The sequence below is a fragment of the Gobio gobio genome (assembly GCF_949357685.1).
Source record: "Gobio gobio genome assembly, chromosome: 3".
NCBI lineage: Eukaryota > Metazoa > Chordata > Actinopteri > Cypriniformes > Gobionidae > Gobio > Gobio gobio.
In genome coordinates, this window is record NC_137099.1 from 57,659,758 (window position 1) to 57,679,451 (window position 19,694).

Below are 19,694 nucleotides of genomic sequence, written 5' to 3' on the forward strand. Positions count from 1 at the left end.
TGGTTCAGCCATTTTGTTTTATTTAAAAATGTTAAATACTAAAATAATTTCCACAAGGAAAAAGTATTAAAATATCACTTTATGACATCACATTGTGCGCCCTGTATCAAAATAAATATATGAATGTCACCTTTTTTGCTGTACATCCCATAATACAGAAACATTCCCCTTTAATATTTCCTGATGCGAGTGCGTTATTATGACCCGACTAAAACCTCCATAATGTGGTCCAGTTCGTTCAGGTCCAGTTTGAAAGTCTGATTAGACGGAAGAGCCGATTGGCCCGTCCCAACATTTCCGTAACCGGCGAGCGTCTTGACGAGGTCGTCCGTTACCATGGAAACGACCCGTGAGGTGCCTGAGGTCGCGCTCAGGGACGAACCGCAGGGGGTGTTGTCGAACAGGAAGTTGTCTATTTCCGTGAACAGAAAATCGTCCAATGAGAAATCGGCGAGATATGATGAGGGGGCGTGGCTAAACGCTGAATGGGCGGAGTCAGAGAGCGCGTCCACGCCGCTGTGCATTTCAGAAAGCTCCGGATCTGCACCGGAGTCAGCGCTGCTAATGTCGGGCACGTCCTGGTCTGATGCGAGTGTGGAAAATAAAGCCGTGATTCCCACGGTGGGACACAGAGCCTCGATCTCCGCCAGCGCCGCGGTGAAGCTGTCCCTGGTGACGGGGGCGGCCGGGGGCAGAAGGACGGCCTCCTCCCCTCTCAGCTCGTCCTGGATGTGCCGGAGGGTGTTGGTGATGAGCACCCTGCGGGCCAGGCCCGGCTCCGAGTGTCCCGGGCGGCTGTGCAGCTTCAGCAGGGAGAGGTTGAGCACCGTCTGCCGCTGGAGCCAGTAGCCGGAGGGCGGCACTTCCTGCGGGCAGGCCATCTTCAGGACGCCATTCTCCTGCCCCGGCTCCAGCTTCCGCTTCAGGCCTTTACCCAACATGAAGCGCTGATCTAAGAGAGACGAGCATCAAACACACATTATTATATTCACACACACACACACACACACATATACATATATATATATATAACCATGGGCGTCGGAACCATTGTGTGTGTGTGGGACAAGACCCACCCACTTTTTACGATCAATGATATTGGACCCACTCACTTTTATCGTCTCTAACATTCAGCACATGTCTGTTTACCTACCCCTAATCGATAAACACTTATTATTAAACACATATTAGACGCTTTATTTCCACTTTTCTAATATTTTCTTAATTTGTATTGAAAATAAATGCCTTTCCGATTTGATATGTGATGGGAAAACCAAGCCTGTAGTGCTCCAGTCAGAAATTGAAGCTTTCGCGCCTCGATCGCCCCCCGGTGGCCGGTCCCAGTATAGCTCCTAAACCCCACCCCTCCATGTATTTGAATGGGCGCGAGACACACTAAACAATTTAATTACACTTCAAATAATTGTTTCCTAAAGATGGTTTCTGTCATTTTAGGCAGTTTTTATTACAATAATTTCATTTCAAGTGTTCGTTTTTTTAAATAAGTTTAGTTTTAGTGAGTTATTTTGATGCTATAAAAACGGGGGTGTGACGTCATGATTGACAGCTGAGATTGACGGCTTCTCTGAGTGAAGTTGTCACTGAGGCACTAACGGACTTTTTTCTGGATTTTTGGGAGGAGATTGGAGCTTAAGCTTTAATTTCTACACTTCCATAACTGTTTATTTCACACCAACATAATGAATTGTTCTGCATCTGCGATGTGGGCGGGCTTTTGATAATCGCGCCTCTACTTCCTGTTCTCTACTGCGCAGACTCGGTCCCAAGATGTCAGCGCCGTGAGCGGGCCTATGAAAGCTTCAACTTTGGTCAGCGGAAGTCAATGAAGTCGCGTCGTCCATATTTTTTTACGGTCTATGGGGAAAACGGAGAAGATTGATTTCGGCGAAAGCGGGACTCGAACCGCGGGTCGATTTGTGTCAAAACTAGATGCCGTGCGTCTTACCCCTACACTACTGTCGCTCTCTATGATATGGCGATTGATTTCCGTAATGTTGTCTTTCCGACCTATACGTTTACCAAGTAAAGCGGTATATTTGTACTTAATGTAATTGGCATCTACTCCAGTAAAAAATTTCTGAGGACCCACCCACATTTTTTTGCTTCCGACGCCCATGTATATAACATTTATGATCTATATTTAAAATATTCTTATTTAAGAAAATTATTATTTATTTTTATTTCAAATCTATAGTAAAACTTAAAGTAATGAGGAAAATAATAAAATATTTACGGTAACACTTTACAATAAGGTTCGTTAGTTAACTAATAATGAACTGCACTTATAAAGCATTTATTTATCTTTGTTAATGTTAATTTCAACATTTACTAATGCATCATTAAAATCTTGTTAACATTAGTAAATGCACTGTGAACTAACATGAACAAACCATGAACAGCTGGATTTATATTAAATAACGTTAACAAAGATGAACGAAGAGGTGTTGTTCATGGTTAGTTCATGTTGACTAATGCATTAACTAATGTTAACTAATACAACCTTATTGTAAAGTGTTACCATATTTACTAAAATGTAATTTTTTTGTTTTATAGTAAACTGCATAAAATATTTGTTTTGTTTAAAAAGCAACAAATAAATGTAGTAAAATTAACAGATTTTAATATTTATACATTTCATTAATACGATTGATTGTAATAAAATGGCAATATTTAATTTTTTTATTTTAAAATGCATATTTTTTTTTTTATTATATATATTATTATAATATATTATATATATTATATATTATTAATATATTAATATATCTTAATTATTAAATTGAATGAAAATTGCCAAATAAAATGACAATTTTATTTTTAAAATGTATATTTTATTTTTATTGACTTTTTTTTGCTAAATTAACATATATTTAATTAAAAATTAAATGTTAAATATATTACGATATCTTAACTATTAAATTGAATTAATGAAACTGACTGTATTAAAATTACATTTTGGTTTAAAAAATTTATATTTTATTTTTATAATTTAATTAAAAATAAAAGTAATACAATTAAATATATTCATTTTATCTAAGAGAGAAAGACAAGCATTAAACACAGACACACACACACATATATATATATATATAATTTATATTTAAAATTTTATTTTTTTTTAATTAATTTTTTTTTAATTATATTTAAAATATATTTTAAAAACTCTTATTTAAGAAAAAATACATTTATTTTTATTTCAAATCTATAGAAAAATTTTACTTGGTGTCATTTTATTGCACGTTCCCTCATTTCTTTATTTACTAATATTTACTAAAATGTGATTTTTTGTTTAATAGTAAACTGAATAAAATATTTGATATTTAAAAAGCAACAAATAAATGTAATAAAATCATCAGATTTATTGATAAAGTTATTACATATTTTAATATTAATATCTTGATTATTAAATTTAATAAATACGATTGTAATAAAATGGCAATATATACCTAATTTTTTATTTTAAAATATATATTTTATTATCTAATTTAAAAATATATATATATATTCATATATCTTAATTATTAAATTAAAGGAACAAAATTGACTAATAAAATGACAATTTTATTTTTTATTGAATTTTTTTCTAAAGTAAAACATTGAATTAAAAATAAAATGAATGTAATAAAATTAAATGTTAAATATATTAAGATATCTTAGTTATTAAATTGAATAAATAAAATTACAAGATTTATTTTAAAATGTATATTTATATTCATTTGATAAAAAAATATATGTTCAACATATTAATACATCTTAATTATTAAATTAAATGAAAATTGACTAATAAAGTGACAATATTTTATTTTAAAATGTATATTTTATTTTCAAAAAATAAATTTAATATATTTTAATTATTAAATTAAAGGAACAAAAATGACTACTAAAATGACTATTTAATTTTGTATTGAAATGTTTTCTAGAGTAAAATACATTTAATTGTATTACATGTATTTTTATTAAATGTTAAATTATTAATATCTAAATGATTAAATGTAATGAATAAAATTGACTGTAATAAAATGACCATTTATTTTATTTTAAAAAATGTATATTTTGTTTTATACAACTGAATTATTTGTTAAAAATACAGTATTACATATTTCAATATTAATACTTTGCTCAAATGAACGTTTAGATTGCTCTTTATAGAAAAAACACAGTACTTTCCGCTTAGTCAACCTCCATCGCTTCGCCAGCTCATGACTACACACACACACACACACACACACACACACACACACACACACACACACACACACACACATGACTCCGGCCCCTGAGAGATTACTGTAAATCACAGCACTTGCTTTAACGCGCATCACTTCCTCCCGGCTGTGATTGGCTGGACGTTATCGCTGATAGTTTGTACCACGCAAACATGACAAACAGCCGCGAGCCTGTGTGTGTGTGTGTGTGTGTGTGTGTGTGTGCGCGACAGTCAGAGCTGGCCCCATGCCTGAGTCACACACCGCGTTCTGGAACCTTCAGTGAGAATTCTAAACTCAGAGTTTTCATATTTGAATCTCTCTCGTTCTTTCCCGAGTGACGGCATAATTCTGTAAGTGATGTCACAGTGTGCACATATTCATGACGACACGGGCCGATAAAGTGATAATGCGAACTTTTAGATGCATGTCTAATGCGTGGATACGAACACGAATGCATGATTTCATGGCAAACATTTGCCTGCACTAGAGCTCGCGCGCGACGGTTAACGCGAGCTCTGCGCGTGTGGAGTGTGTGTGGAGCTGAACCCGTGACATTTAGCGCTGCACGCCCACATTATATCAGCTCAAAGTGAAACCTCAGCGGGCTTACAGTAAAATGAAAGCTTCACGGCTGCTTAACACTTACTCCAGCAAACCCGCGAGCACTGACAATACAACAGGCCTGTCCTAAAATGTGATTAATGGCATTAACCCGTGACCATCTGCAGTACACACGGCACAATGGGTCGAGCCGTGTGTGTGTGTGTGTGTGTGTGTGTGTGTCTGGAGTCATTCAGGGGCTTTAAATACGGTTTATACTTTTAAGACAATCCAAAACATTTGAGACGTTCAATACATTACAGTCCCAAAAGTACATAAAAACACATACAAGTTTTAACATTTAAATCCAATATTTTACCCAATATAAAAAAAAAGATAAATAACTTCCCGGTTATATGTTTTGTCCGGTTCATAGTGAACCCCGAGTGTCCCGAGCGGGTAAAGGCGCACGGACTCACCGCACGCAGGTCAAGCGAGGACTTCCAGCTGCTCATCGGACTCATACATTCACCGTTTCCCTCCGGTCCAGCTCGACTCGCGCGCTCGTGCTCGGTGTTAACGCGTTTGCTGCGCACGCTCGCTCTCGTAGAGCTCGTGAAGTCACTCGTCCCAGTCGACGGACGGACGGATCTATTCCGCCTTCACGAAAACCGCAAGCGGAGTCTTCGAGAGTGACGTCGCTCGCAGATGTCGCCTGATGAACGAGTCGACTCAGCTGAATCGGTTCGTTTGAATCACTCGGTCCAGCCGAATTCGAGAGACGTTTTTCTTCTGCTCTAATATACGGTTAAATATGGTAATAGTTAGAATGAACAACTATAAACTATATTATTTATTAGCCTCCCACAGGCATTTTACAATCGCCAAGCAATATCGTTACGTGGCGCAAAGTTTGTCATTTTTTAGATGTAAATACCCTTGAGTAATTGATTAGTATTGATCAGTTTTACTACAAATACCATGGTTAATTTGTGGTTATCATAGGAGTTTAAAGGCACAATATGTAATTTTTTCGCTGCTAGCGTCGCTTATTCTGATGACGCCGCCGCAGACGTCATGTGTATGTGTGGTAACGCAGAGCTGTTTTATCATATTACACACATTTGAGTGGGTTGAAACTAAGTTATGTTATAATGCTGATAATACTTATAATGCTTGTTGTGTGCTAGATCAATATTAGGCATAGCAAAACATGGTATTCGCGGTAAATCAAGAAAACCAGATTTAAACAATAAACAGTTGCTCACCTGTCTAATAAAACACATCATAAGCAACTTTGGCGTTGCCATGGTTTCTACAAAATAACACTGGAAATCGAGGGTAACACAGGTATGATGTCTGTTTAAATCCATAGAAATAAGCCATTTTAACCATTGTTGGAGACATTTGGGATAATGTACACAAGTCAATATAATATATATATTTTAATTAAAAAAAAACGGACATATTGCGCCTTTAACTAAGTAACCCTGTTTTTTTTTTGGTTTTATTATGTAAAACCATGGTTAATTTTGGTAATTTTATCTACTATTAACAATGATTTTCCTCAAGATATGTTTGTTAATAATAATTTTGGAAAAATAAACTTTAAACGCTAGTAGTAACAGATTTGTTTGTTTGTTTTGACCGAGCGTGCTGGCATTGATCGTGTAAAAGAATCGTTTAGTTAAAGGGTTCGCTGAACTGAATCGCGCGTTCGAATCGATTCACAAACTGAATCCGACTCAGCAAAGCTACAGATGTCCCCCCTCCCTCCCTCCCTCCCTCCCTCCCTCATTCCAGTCTGCATATGTCAATGAACGTGATCTCGCTCTCCGCGCTCCCGTGGAAAAGCCGCAAATATGTGAAGTGTTCACGGCACGAGCTCTCGTCCACTCTCCTCTAAATATAATTCGCTTTGTGAGTTTGTCATGTGAACATTTTTCATGAACACAGAGACCAGTTTCAGAAACATCTCAACTGTGAAAGTCTCAACTCAAACATTTATCAAATTATCTGCTTTTTCAATCTTTTAGTGCCACACTCTTAAAAATGCTGAGTTAAAAACAACCCAAATTGGGTTGAAAATGGACTAACCCTGCAATTGGGTCGTTTTAACCCATCGGTTGGGTTAAATGTTTGCTTAAAACAACCCAAATCGCTGGGTTAAAACAACCCAATTGCAGGGTTAGTCCATTTTCAACCCAATTTGGGTTGTTTTTAACTCAGCAACCCCAAATATGATCATTATGCAAGGGACCCCATTCATGTAAAAGGCTGATATATATTTGTATGCTTAAATACATATTAATAAGGTGAAAATGTAATATTTTAAATGCGTAAATTTTGTTTGCAAAATATTATTTTTTCACTGCTATTAATCTTTTTTTATTTTAATTTTTTTATTGTTATTTGAATCTATGTTTTCATCATTAGTTATTTAAACATGAAAAAGTGAATAAATGAATAAAATAAATAAATACGTTGTTTTTATATTAATAATACAATTAAAATAAGTAAATATATAAATACATTTGCTTTATTATAAATGTAATTGTTTTCTTATTTATAAATTTGCTTAACATTCTAGAGAACTAGAGAAAAAAAGAAGTAAACAAATTAAATAAATAAATGTTAAATGACCATATAAAAATGTAAAAAATAATGATACAATTAAAATAAATATAATAATAAAATAAAAATGTAAAATATTAGAATAATAATATTAAAATAAGTAAATAAATTAGCTTAATAAATTAAGATTAAAATATATATAAATACGTGATTTAATGTTAAATTAACATACAATACAATGTAAAGAAAATTAATAAATAGATTAAAATAAATGAATACAAATTAGATTTAAATAAACAAATAAATGATACATCTAACAGCACATGAGTGAGTAGAAAATATATTTAATAGAAACTGTTAGATAATATATAATGTATTAATTGGATGTTTATAAAGACAGTGTCTGTTATATTTCAGGATGTTCATATTTGGGGGTCCGTGGCATCTAAAGCCCCGTCCTAAACCACGAAAGACCCCAATCTGAGCGATCCCAAGATGGCTTTCCTTCAAAACCAGAGCCAACATCAGCAGTTTGATAACCAGGCTGACTGTCGGTCACATCTTTGTGTGTCAAAATGTTCAGACATATTTCCACATGGTGACAAACGTTGCTGGAGGTCATCCTCTCCTCCGTCATGAGATCCGGCCGTCCAGATGGCCAGACCAGGAGGAGGCAGCGGAGCCATCCCAAACCACATCAGCTCAAGCACCTCTCATCTTCACATCTACTGCTTTAGACGTCCTGGGACGCTTGCCACCCGTAAAAAGAAAATACCAGAGTTGCACTGAACGAGAAACCAAGAAAGTCGGTTAAGTTCCCGAGATCTGTGTGTGTGTGTGTGTGCAAACAGTCTGTCGTTCCTCACATGGTGTTGTTCATCCTGAACACATGCGTCTTCCTCCGAACAGCTGTCGCACACACACACACACCCCGTCCCTCAGACCCGCGACCCTCCGTCTCCCAGCAACCCAGAACCGCATAAAGCCGAGGGATCGCGATCCGCACGCTTCCTGCATTGTCCTTGACCCTGACCTCTGACCCCTGAGGCCCAGCGGAGGCCAGCTGGCTCGTCCTGCAGGAGTGTGGAAGCGTGCAGATGTCCGACTGCAGGCATGCAAGCGTGCCGCCGCTGAGCTTTCACTGGGATTGGGCTGCAAACACTATTGTGTTCAGTTTTGGTTTCTTTTCTCTGTGTTCGGTTCTTGTTTGACCAGTTCCAAGTTTCCTAAGAACGCCTTGAGTTTCATTGGGTTCCTTTGGTATCGCCCAAGTGAAGCCAGCGCAGTTGAACAGTTGAATACGTCCTTGATGAATAACAGATGAAACCGAACGTTCCAGTTAAAACCATTTTTATTAAACTTTTCCTTCATAGTTTATTTAAACATCGTGTGACATAAAAGAAAACAGAAAAACGGGAGAAAAAGACCTTTTTCCTCCCGGAAAACCGAAAGAAATGACAAGAGCAATGTTGCTTTAACTATAGTGATGTCATGTCCTGTTTATCAGTCACTCAGTGGGATCAGCATTTATACATAAATCTGCATCTCTGTTACAGTGACGCTGATGTGGTGCTGTCAGGAGACACATGTTGAGTCCAATATACAGGATATACATTATATATACGTGTAAGCATCCAAACTGATTAAGAGAGAGAACCAATACAAGGATTTGGTTCTTGTTTTTCAAAGTATAGTTACACAGAATTGCACAGGATGATAATGCTGTTAGACTGGTGGCCGACGACTAGCACACACACAACAAGAGCTTTATTTGAAGTGTCACGCTCAGAGGACCGGCATCTTGAAATGCTGAAGAGCACAAATAAAACGATCTGAAAAAACAACGGTCCACCAAACGCAGAGAAGGCAGCGGTCGAAGGAGAGGTCGCCGGGGCAACCACACCGGGAGCCATGGTAACGGAACCCACTATTCAGAGGTCAGTTATGACATCACAGTCCACTGCTTCCTTCAAAGTCCCGAAGAGGAAGTTCAAAGGGAAATCTAGTTGCGGTCCTCTAAAAAACGTCGGAAACAGGACTTCTTTGTCCAAAAGTGCTTTTGGATGCTTGTCTAAATGAGCGCACAGAATTTGAGATGTTTGCCCCAGCCGATTGCGGGCCGCTCGCTGAATTTAGGAAACGTGTTTGTCTGGTCATGCAGCGAAGTGCATGCATGATTCAATATCAGGCAAATATTAATTTGATCCTTTCTTTCTCATTAATATTCTCAGTCTTTATTGACTCACTCCCTGACTCGCTCACTCACTGACTCACTCACACTCACTCACTCACTGACTCACCCACTGACTCACTCACACTCGCTCACTCACTGACTCACTCACACTCACTCACTCACTGACTCGCTCACTCACTGACTCACTCACACTCACTCACTCACTGACTCACCCACTCACTGACCGACTCACTCACCGACCGACTCACTCACTGACTCACTCACTCACTCACCGACTCACTCACCGACCGACTCACTCACTGACTCACTCACTCACTCACTGACTCACTCACTCACTCACCGACCCACTCACTCACCGACCGACCGACTCACCGACCGACTCACTCACTCACCAACCCACTCACTCACCGACTGACCGACTCACTCACCGACCGACTCACTCACTCACCGACCGACCGACCGACTCACTCACTCACCGACCGACCGACTCACTCACTCACCGACCGACTCACTCACCGACCGACTCACTCACCGACCGACTCACTCACTCACCGACTCACTCACCGACTCACTCACCGACCGACCGACTCACTCACTCACCGACCGACTCACTCACTCACCGACTCACTCACCGACCGACTCACTCACTGACTCACTCACCGACCGACTCACTCACCGACCGACCGACTCACCGACCGACTCACTCACTCACCAACCCACTCACTCACCGACCGACTCACTCACCGACCGACTCACTCACTCACCGACCGACCGACCGACTCACTCACCGACCGACTCACTCACCGACCGACTCACTCACTCACCGACCGACCGACCGACTCACTCACCGACCGACTCACTCACTCACCGACTCACTCACCGACTCACTCACCGACCGACCGACTCACTCACTCACCGACCGACTCACTCACTCACCGACTCACTCACCGACCGACTCACTCACTGACTCACTCACCGACCGACTCACTCACCGACCGACCGACTCACCGACCGACTCACTCACTCACCAACCCACTCACTCACCGACCGACTCACTCACCGACCGACTCACTCACTCACCGACCGACCGACCGACTCACTCACTCACTCACTCACCGACCGACCGACTCACTCACTCACTCACCGACCGACTCACTCACTCACCGACTCACTCACTCACCGACCGACCGACTCACTCACTCACCGACCGACTCACTCACTCAATCACTCACCCACCGACGACTCACTCACCGACTGACTCACTCACACACCGACTCACTCAATCAATGACTCACTCACACACCGACTCACTCAATCAATCACTCACCGACTGACTCACTCACTCACTCACTCACTCACACACCGACTCACTCAATCAATCACTCACCGACTGACTCACTCGCTCACTCACTCACTCACACACACACTCACACACTCACTCACTCACTCACTCACTCACTCACTCACTCACTCACTCACTCACTCACTCACTCACTCACTCACTCACACACTCACTCACTCACACACTCACTCACTCACACACTCACTCACTCACACACTCACTCACTCACTCACTCACTCACTCACACACTCACTCACACACTCACTCACTCACACACACACTCACACACACACACACTCACACACTCACTCACTCACTCACACACACACACCGACTCACTCAATCACTCACTGACCGACGACTCACACACACACACACACACACACACACCGACTCACTCACTCACTCACTCACTCACTCTCTCTCGTAAACTGTGGCGTGTGGTAGGTAACGTTACTGTTATCTGAAATGGAGTTGTTGGGTGTTTAGAGGCACCGGGCCTCAGCAGCATCCTCCGCTGGATGCCTTGACTGGCGTGCTCTGAATCTTGACGTTGGATTTGTCAGGCCCTCCTGCGGTGGCCCCGGGGCCCATTCTCTTCTTGATCTCAGCCGCCATGGTCATGAAGGCCTGTTCCACGTTACTGGAGCTCTTCGCACTCGTCTCAAGGAACGGGATCCCAAGAGAGTCTGCAAACTCCTGCAAGAGACAAGTGCTTATTTTAGCATGTTTAATATTGTCTATATTAAGCATTTAAATATTCCACTTTATAGAATGTATGAATGTATATACACACACACATACAATGTGTGTGTGTGCATGTGTGTATATACACAGATCAAACATAACATTATGACCACTGACAGGTGAAGTGAATAACACTGATGATCTCGTCATCTCCTGTTAGTGGGTGGGATATATTAGGCAGCAAGTGAACATTTTGATCTCAGAGTTGATGTGTTAGAAGCAGGAAAAATGGGCAAGCGTAAGGATTTGAGTGAGTTTGACAAGGGCCAGATTGTGACGGCTAGACGACTGGGTCAGAGCATCTCCAGAACTGCAGCTCTTGTGGGCTGTTCCCGGTCTGCAGTGGTCAGTCTCTATCAAAAGTGCTCAAGGAGGAACAGTGGAGAACCGGCCACAGGCTCATGGGCGGCCGAGGCTCATTGATGCACGTGTGGAGCGAAGGCCGATCAAACAGACGAGCTACTGGAGCTCAAACTGCTCAAGAAGTTAATGCTGGTTCTGATAGAAAGGTGTCAGAGCATCTCAGTTTGTTGTGTATGGGGCCAGTCAGGGTTGTGTACCAGTCGGGGTGCCCATGCTGACCCCTGACCTCCGCCGAAAGCACAACAGTGACAGGTGAGCATCAGAACTGGACCACGGAGCAATGGAAGAAGGCGGCCTGCTCTGAGGAATGGCGTTTTCTTTTACATCTTGTGGATGGCCGGGTGTGTGTGTCTTACCTGGGGAACACATGGCACCAGGTGCACTATGGGAAGAGGCGAGCCGGCGGAGGCAGTGATGCTTTGGGCAATGTTCTGCTGGGAAACCTTGGGTCCTCCAGCCATGTGGATGTTACTTTGACACGTACCACCGACCTAAGCATTGTTGAGACCATGTAGACCCTGTCATGGAAACGGTATTCCCTGGTGGCTGTGGCTCTTTCAGCAGATAATGCGCCTGACACAAAGCACAAATGCTTCAGGAATGGTTTGAGGAGCACAACAACGAGTTTGAGGTGTTGACTTGGCCTCCAAACTCCCCAGATCTCAATCTAATCAAGCATCTGTGGGATGTGAGAACAAACAAGTCCGATCTATGGAGGCAACTTACAGGACTTAAAGGATCTGCTGCTAACATCTTGGTGCCAGATACCACAGCACACCTTCAGGGGTCTAGTGGAGTCCATGCCTCGATGGGTCGGCAAAAGGGGGACCAACACGATATTAGGAAGGTGATCATAATGTTATGCCTGATTGGTATATAATATATATATATACACTCACCTAAAGGATTATTAGGAACACATACTAATACTGTGTTTGACCCCCTTTCGCCTTCAGAACTGCCTGAATTCTACGTGGCATTGATTCCACAAGGTGCTGAAAGCATTCTTTAGAAATGTTGCCCCATATTGATAGGACAGCATCTTGCAGTTGATGGAGATTTGTGGGATGCACATCCAGGGCACGAAGCTCCCGTTCCACCACATCCCAAAGATGCTCTATTGGGTTGAGATCTGGTGACTGTGGGACGGCCATTTTAGTCCAGTGAACTCATTGCCATGTTCAAGAAACCAATTTGAAATGATTGGAGCTTTGTGACGGTGCATTATCCTGCTGGAAGTAGCCATCAGAGGATGGGGACATGGTGGTCATAAAGGGATGGACATGGTCAGAAACAATGCTCAGGTTGGCCGTGGCATTTAAACCATGCCCAGATGGCACTAAGGGGCCTAAAGTGTGCCAAGAAAACATCCCCCACACCATTACACCACCACCACCAGCCTGCACAGTGGTAACAAGGCATGATGGATCCATGTTCTCATTCTGTTTACGCCAAATTCTGACTCTACCATCTGAATGTCTCAACAGAAATCGAGACTCATCAGACCAGGCAACATTTTTCCAGTCTTCAACTGTCCAATTGTGGTGAGCTTGTGCTAATTGTCGCCTCTTTTTCCTATTTGTAGTGGAGATGAGTGGTACCCGGTGGGGTCTTCTGCTGTTGTAGCCCATCCGCCTCAAGGTTGTGCGTGTTGTGGCTTCACAAATGCTTTGCTGCATACCTCGGTTGTAACGAGTGGTTATTTCAGTCAAAGTGTCTCTTCTATCAGCTTGAATCAGTCGGCCCATTCTCCTCTGACCTCTAGCATCAACAAGGCATTTTCGCCCACAGGACTGCCCCATACTGGATGTTTTTCCCTTTTCACACCATTCTTTGTAAACCCTAGAAATGGTTGTGCGTGAAAATCCCAGTAACTGAGCAGATTGTGAAATACTCAGACCGGCCCGCCTGGCACCAACAACCATGCCACGCTCAAAACTGCTTAAATCACCTTTCTTTCCCATTCTGACATTCAGTTTGGAGTTCAGGAGATTGTCTTGACCAGGACCACAGCCCTAAATGCATTGAAGCAACTGCCATGTGATTGGTTGATTAGATAATTGCATTAATGAGAAATTGAACAGGTGTTGCTAATAATCCTTTAGGTGAGTGAGTGTATATATGTATATAGTTAATTAAAAACTAAATTTGGGCTGCAAACAGGAAAAGTTTTAAATAAAATGCATTATCTATAAAGTATTAATTATTTAAATGATTAATCAGGCAGTTTTGTCAAAGGTGTGTGTGCAGTGGAGCTCAAGCAGCTGGATAGTGTTGTTGTACCTTCGCTGCTGTGTAATCCACAAGTTTCTTAGTGGTCAGATCACACTTGTTTCCCACCAGGAGTTTGTTGACGTTCTCACTAGCGTAGCGATCGATCTCCTGAAGCCACTGTTTGACGTTATTGAAGGACTCCTGCGGAAACACATGCCATTAAACCCAAACAGCACGGACACACACACAGAAACGCCCGCGCCAGCGGTGCAGTGCTGATGGAACGATTGGTCACCTGATCCGTGACATCGTAAACAACGATGATCCCGTGAGCTCCTCTGTAGTAGCTGGACGTGATGGTGCGGAACCGCTCCTGACCGGCGGTGTCCCACTGTGAACACACACACACACACACACACACACACACACACACACACACACACACACACACACACACACACACACACACACACACACACACACACACACACACACACACACACACACACACACACACACACACACACACACACACACACACACACACACACACACAAATAAATGCAGGCTTGGTGAGCAGAGAATTCTTTGAAAAGCATGAACACATCTCTCAGTTCTGAACAGCTGTGTAATGAGCGGGTCTTATGGCAGTGATAACACTCACACGTGCTCGCCTTTCATTATGAGGAGCATATTCTACAATGCCACAGCGCATGAACTCAAGCTGGTGTATGGAGAAGCGTGTGCAGAGCCGCACTGGTGTCAGCCGCTAGAGTGAGCACTTACGATCTGCAGTTTGATGGTCTTTCCATCCAGTTCTATCGTCCGGATCTTGAAGTCCACTCCGATTGTGCTGATGTAGCTCTCTGTGTACGTGTCGTCCTGAGGAAACAAGCGCACACATTTAGCTATTTAGGGTTTTCTTAATGATGCAGTCATTTCACAGCTAGCTATGTTTCCCTCCAAAGTTGTGAATTAAACTGGATTATCAGAAAAAACACTTGTGAATAAGACAGCGTTCCCATCCCATGTGTCAAACAAAACAAAATGGTCATTTCTTGCAAAACTGGCACAAAATATCAGTGATAAAAATGAAAGTTGCTGCAATCGGGGAAGAAACTGTGGCTCTTCTTTCCTCCATCATGAGCTGAGTTTCCACCGCAGGAACTAGAGCCTCTGGGTGGTACTCGTGTGTTTCCACCGCAGGGATCAGGGTCTAAATGAAGTTACGGGTAAAAATGTCCCCCTCAGAAAGTCCCTGTTAGCGAGGTAGTACTTTTTCAAAGTTCAGGAACTTTGGGCGCTGAACATTTCTATTGGTTGACTCCGTGCAGCATTTTGATTGGTTGACTCCATAGAGCGTTCTGATTGGTTGACTCCACGCAGCGTTCTGATTGGTTGACTCCACGCAGCGTTCTGATTGGTTGACTCCACGGAGCATTCTGATTGGTTGACTCCACGGAGCATTTCTATTGGTTGACTCCACGCAGCGTTCTGATTGGTTGACTCCACAGAGCATTCTGATTGGTTGACTCCACGGATCATTTTGATTGGTTGACTCCACGGAGCATTCTGATTGGTTGACTCCACGGAGCATTTTGATTGATTTGTCTCCACGGATCATTCTGATTGGTTGACTCCACGGATCATTTTGATTGATTTGTCTCCACGGATCATTCTGATTGGTTGACTCCACGGATCATTTTGATTGATTTGTCTCCACGGATCATTTTGATTGGTTGACTCCACAGAGCATTCTGATTGGTTGACTCCACGGATCATTCTGATTGGTTGTCTCCACGGATCATTTTGATTGGTTGACTCCACGGATCATTCTGATTGGCTGACTCCACGCAGCGTTCTGATTGGTTGACTCCACGGATCATTTTGATTGGTTGACTCCACAGAGCATTCTGATTGGTTGACTCCACGCAGCGTTCTGATTGGTTGACTCCACGGATCATTTTGATTGATTTGTCTCCACGGAGCATTCTGATTGGTTGTCTCCACGGATCATTCTGATTGGTTGACTCCACGGATCATTTTGATTGGTTGACTCCACAGAGCATTCTGATTGATTTGTCTCCACGGAGCATTTTGATTGGTTGACTCCACAGAGCATTCTGATTGGTTGACTCCACGCAGCGTTCTGATTGGTTGACTCCACGGATCATTTTGATTGGTTGACTCCACGCAGCGTTCTGATTGGTTAACTCTAGGTCTATCACGATAACTACTTTTTGTTTTGCGATATATCGTCCCAGAAATAATTGCGATAAATTATATTATTGTCATTTTAAGACTATTTTATGGCACTGAATATATAATCCTAATATAACAGCATAATAATGCAAGTAGACCCACACACTTTCAAACGACAACCTTTTAATTCTTTAGATCATGGAAATTAAAGGGTAAAAAATATATTATCCTAAATAAAAACAAGTTGAATAAATAGTAAATAAGCATTTTCCCTTGTGAGACGGCTTTAACACTCGTCATTCTGCGTTGACATTTATATGTGCAGAGGATCAGGGGATCATGGCTTTGAAATCCAGTCCATTTGGGCTCATTCTTCCAAACGGTCAGTAGTGGTCAGGAAAACACTAACACGCCTCAAATGGCGGCTTTTTCCTCCTGTGGATAACCGCTCTGAGTCTGAAGAAACTGCTCCAGAACCACTTTCGCCTCCGTCACGGAAAACACACAAGATGACGGCACAATCGAGTAAAATGTTGGTGACATTCATTATCATGTAAACATAATGGGCCATATAGTGCATCACAAAAAATGATTGAGGTCATGTACATATATTGTGCGATATATCGATATATTGATTATTGCGACAGGCCTAGCTGACTCCACGCAGCGTTCTGATTGGTTGACTCCACGCAGCGTTCTGATTGGTTGACTCCACGCAGCACGCAGCGTTCTGATTGGTTGACTCCACGCAGCACGCAGCGTTCTGATTGGCTGACTCCACGCAGCGTTCTGATTGGCTGACTCCACGCAGCGTTCTGATTGGTTGACTCCACGCAGCGTTCTGATTGGCTGACTCCACGCAGCGTTCTGATTGGTTGACTCCACGCAGCGTTCTGATTGGTTGACTCCACGCAGCGTTCTGATTGGTTGACTCCACGCAGCGTTCTGATTGGTTGACTCCACGCAGCGTTCTGATTGGTTGACAGACGATGCGGTTCAGGCTTTATTAGGCTTATATGCGGAGGACAAAATCCAGCGTGAACTGGAAAGTCGCGCACAGTGCTACGTCACCAGACTTAGGGCGCTTTCACATTGGTTCGATTGCCTGGACCGAACCTGAGTTCGATTGCTCGCCCCTCCCCCAGACCACCCTTTTTAAGCGGACTCTAGTACGGTAAAACACCCTTAATGTGCCTAATCTGCACGGTACTGTAGACCGCTATGGAAACGCAGACAGCAACAGGTCTGGGGGGAAAAGTTCCTGGGACGATGAATGAAGGTCCTGGGCTATAAATGAGTTGTATCGTCTCAGAGCGGCTGATGAAACGCTGTTGTCTTGCGCTCTTGTGTTTGTGAACCATCATGTGAGACGCTTCTGGAGGGAATTAAACCAAATCATTCTGATCACAGACTTCAGCTCAGGCGTTTCAGACCCACCAAACTAACATCTGAGATGCTGCGATGCCATTGGTCCACTGGTTAGTCCAGTTATCCAATCACAGCCTCTGCTGAGGCAAAGTCTCGTGAGTTTGTTGTTGCACATCGAGGGATTTATTCAGTATCCATCTTAGTTTAAGCACGTCTTTTTTTCAGCAGACACATTTTTGATGTGCATTTTGCCATTTCCATCCAACGTTTATCCCAAAATGTGCACCAACAGGTGGATGGGAATATAGTTACTGAATAATAACCTGGTAAACAGGTAGTGCCGCCCATCCCGCCCCAGTCAGGCTGAAGAACTGACACCCTTCACCTTTAGCATGCAGCTCTTTGACAGTCAAATCAGCAGTGCAATAAGAGCCACTATCTGATCCGTGTGTGTGTGTGTGTGCGTGTGTGTGTGTGTGTGTGTGAGAGAGAGAGAGTTGATGGCAGGCTAATAACTTACAGCAAAGCGCAGCAGAAGGCAGGACTTCCCGACGCCCGAGTCTCCGATCAGCAGGAGTTTGAACAGGTAATCGCTGAGGGAGAAAGCAGAGGAGTCAGATTATAACATCAGTAATCACTGACACTCCTGCTCATGTGTGACGTGGAACTGCGTTACGCAACACGTGTGTGTGTGTGTGTGTGCGTGTGTCATCATGTCTCAACGTTACAGACGAGTGTCATGAATCTGCCAGGGAAATAAAGGACATACACGGAGGAATAAAAAAACCAAAAAATCAAAACGAAACTAAAACCGTGGTTCCTTTTCTTCTGATTGTGATGCGAGTTATGGTCTGGACGTGATCCTGACAGGTTTCCAGATGCATCCGGGTATAACCATCACCATCCCATGGTAACACCACACACTTGGACAGAGTGGTGTGGGAACAGGTGATTTAATTACCCAACAGCCCCTAAAACAAAACTCAACATGTGACCCTGTCAGCAAGTCCAGGCCCAAGATCACATTTCAGCTTCTCCACTGTCTGACAGCAGTTTGATCGGCCTGAGGATGATTACACTTCATTATAAACATGACCAGACGTCTAATTATCAGACCATTTCTTCAGTTTCATTTTTAACTTATCGATTTAACAACGACGTGGCACTCGAGCGTGTCGGAAACCGCCTGACAGTTGTGTTATGGATCATAATTACAGACATTACTACAAATAGACGACATATCACTACAAATATATATATTTATAACGATTTTAAACCATATCGAAACGACTGCCGGTTGTTTGATCTGGGTCAGAGCATAGTTGTGATCAATAACACATTACTCCTGATATATAAAGTGAGCATTTGGTTTACTTTACTGTGTTGTTTAGTTAACACTGCCATGGTTACTGTGAATATCAATAAAGCAGGTGACGAGTGCGCGCTCATGTGTCTGATGTGTCATCAGCGCTTTTTTCTTCACAAACTTACTATTCAGGATTCATGATGGACAGAACGCGAAAACTCCCGCTTTATCTGCCGTTTACTTCCCCAAGATGAGTGCAGTTAACGTCCGAGACTCGTTTGCCGGTGATGTCCGTTATTGTTCGGTGTTAAAAGGGGTTTTAGGAGAGAAACAAGCGGAACCGGGATCCGGACACACATAAAAAAAATGGCCACTCGACAGTGAAGCTTGAAAAATAACGAACTTCGGTCACTTTCGCTGCACGGCCCGCCAAAATAAAAGTCCTGATAAATAAATTACTAATCACACTTGCTTGTTATCGTTTATATTTGTATATTTTCATATATAAATGACATTTCGAAAATATCATAGTTTATTATTTATATTTTAAATATGTTTGGCGGAAATATGGAGTTTATTAGGATGAATGTTTTTGAAGCGTTTACACGGGACTTT

The 19,694-nt window shown here is 42.3% G+C and overlaps 2 protein-coding genes across 2 annotated transcripts; both read right to left on the minus strand.

Annotated features, from left to right (window-relative positions):
• Position 1: 1 nt before the first annotated feature.
• sertad2a (SERTA domain containing 2a) lies at positions 2-5,493 on the minus strand. The gene is made up of 2 exons (XM_079812842.1): positions 5,249-5,493; positions 2-952 (listed from the first exon to the last, which is right to left on the minus strand). Exon 2 carries the CDS (start codon positions 939-941, stop codon positions 198-200), a length of 744 nt encoding a protein of 247 aa, XP_079668968.1. The 5' UTR covers positions 942-952; positions 5,249-5,493; the 3' UTR covers positions 2-197.
• A 3,183-nt stretch (positions 5,494-8,676) lies between these two features.
• On the minus strand, positions 8,677-19,461 carry rab1aa (RAB1A, member RAS oncogene family a). Its single transcript, XM_079812843.1, has 6 exons — positions 19,265-19,461; positions 18,294-18,366; positions 14,990-15,085; positions 14,499-14,594; positions 14,273-14,404; positions 8,677-11,578 (listed from the first exon to the last, which is right to left on the minus strand). Exons 1-6 carry the CDS (start codon positions 19,276-19,278, stop codon positions 11,381-11,383), a joined length of 609 nt encoding a protein of 202 aa, XP_079668969.1. The 5' UTR covers positions 19,279-19,461; the 3' UTR covers positions 8,677-11,380.
• Positions 19,462-19,694: the final 233 nt, after the last annotated feature.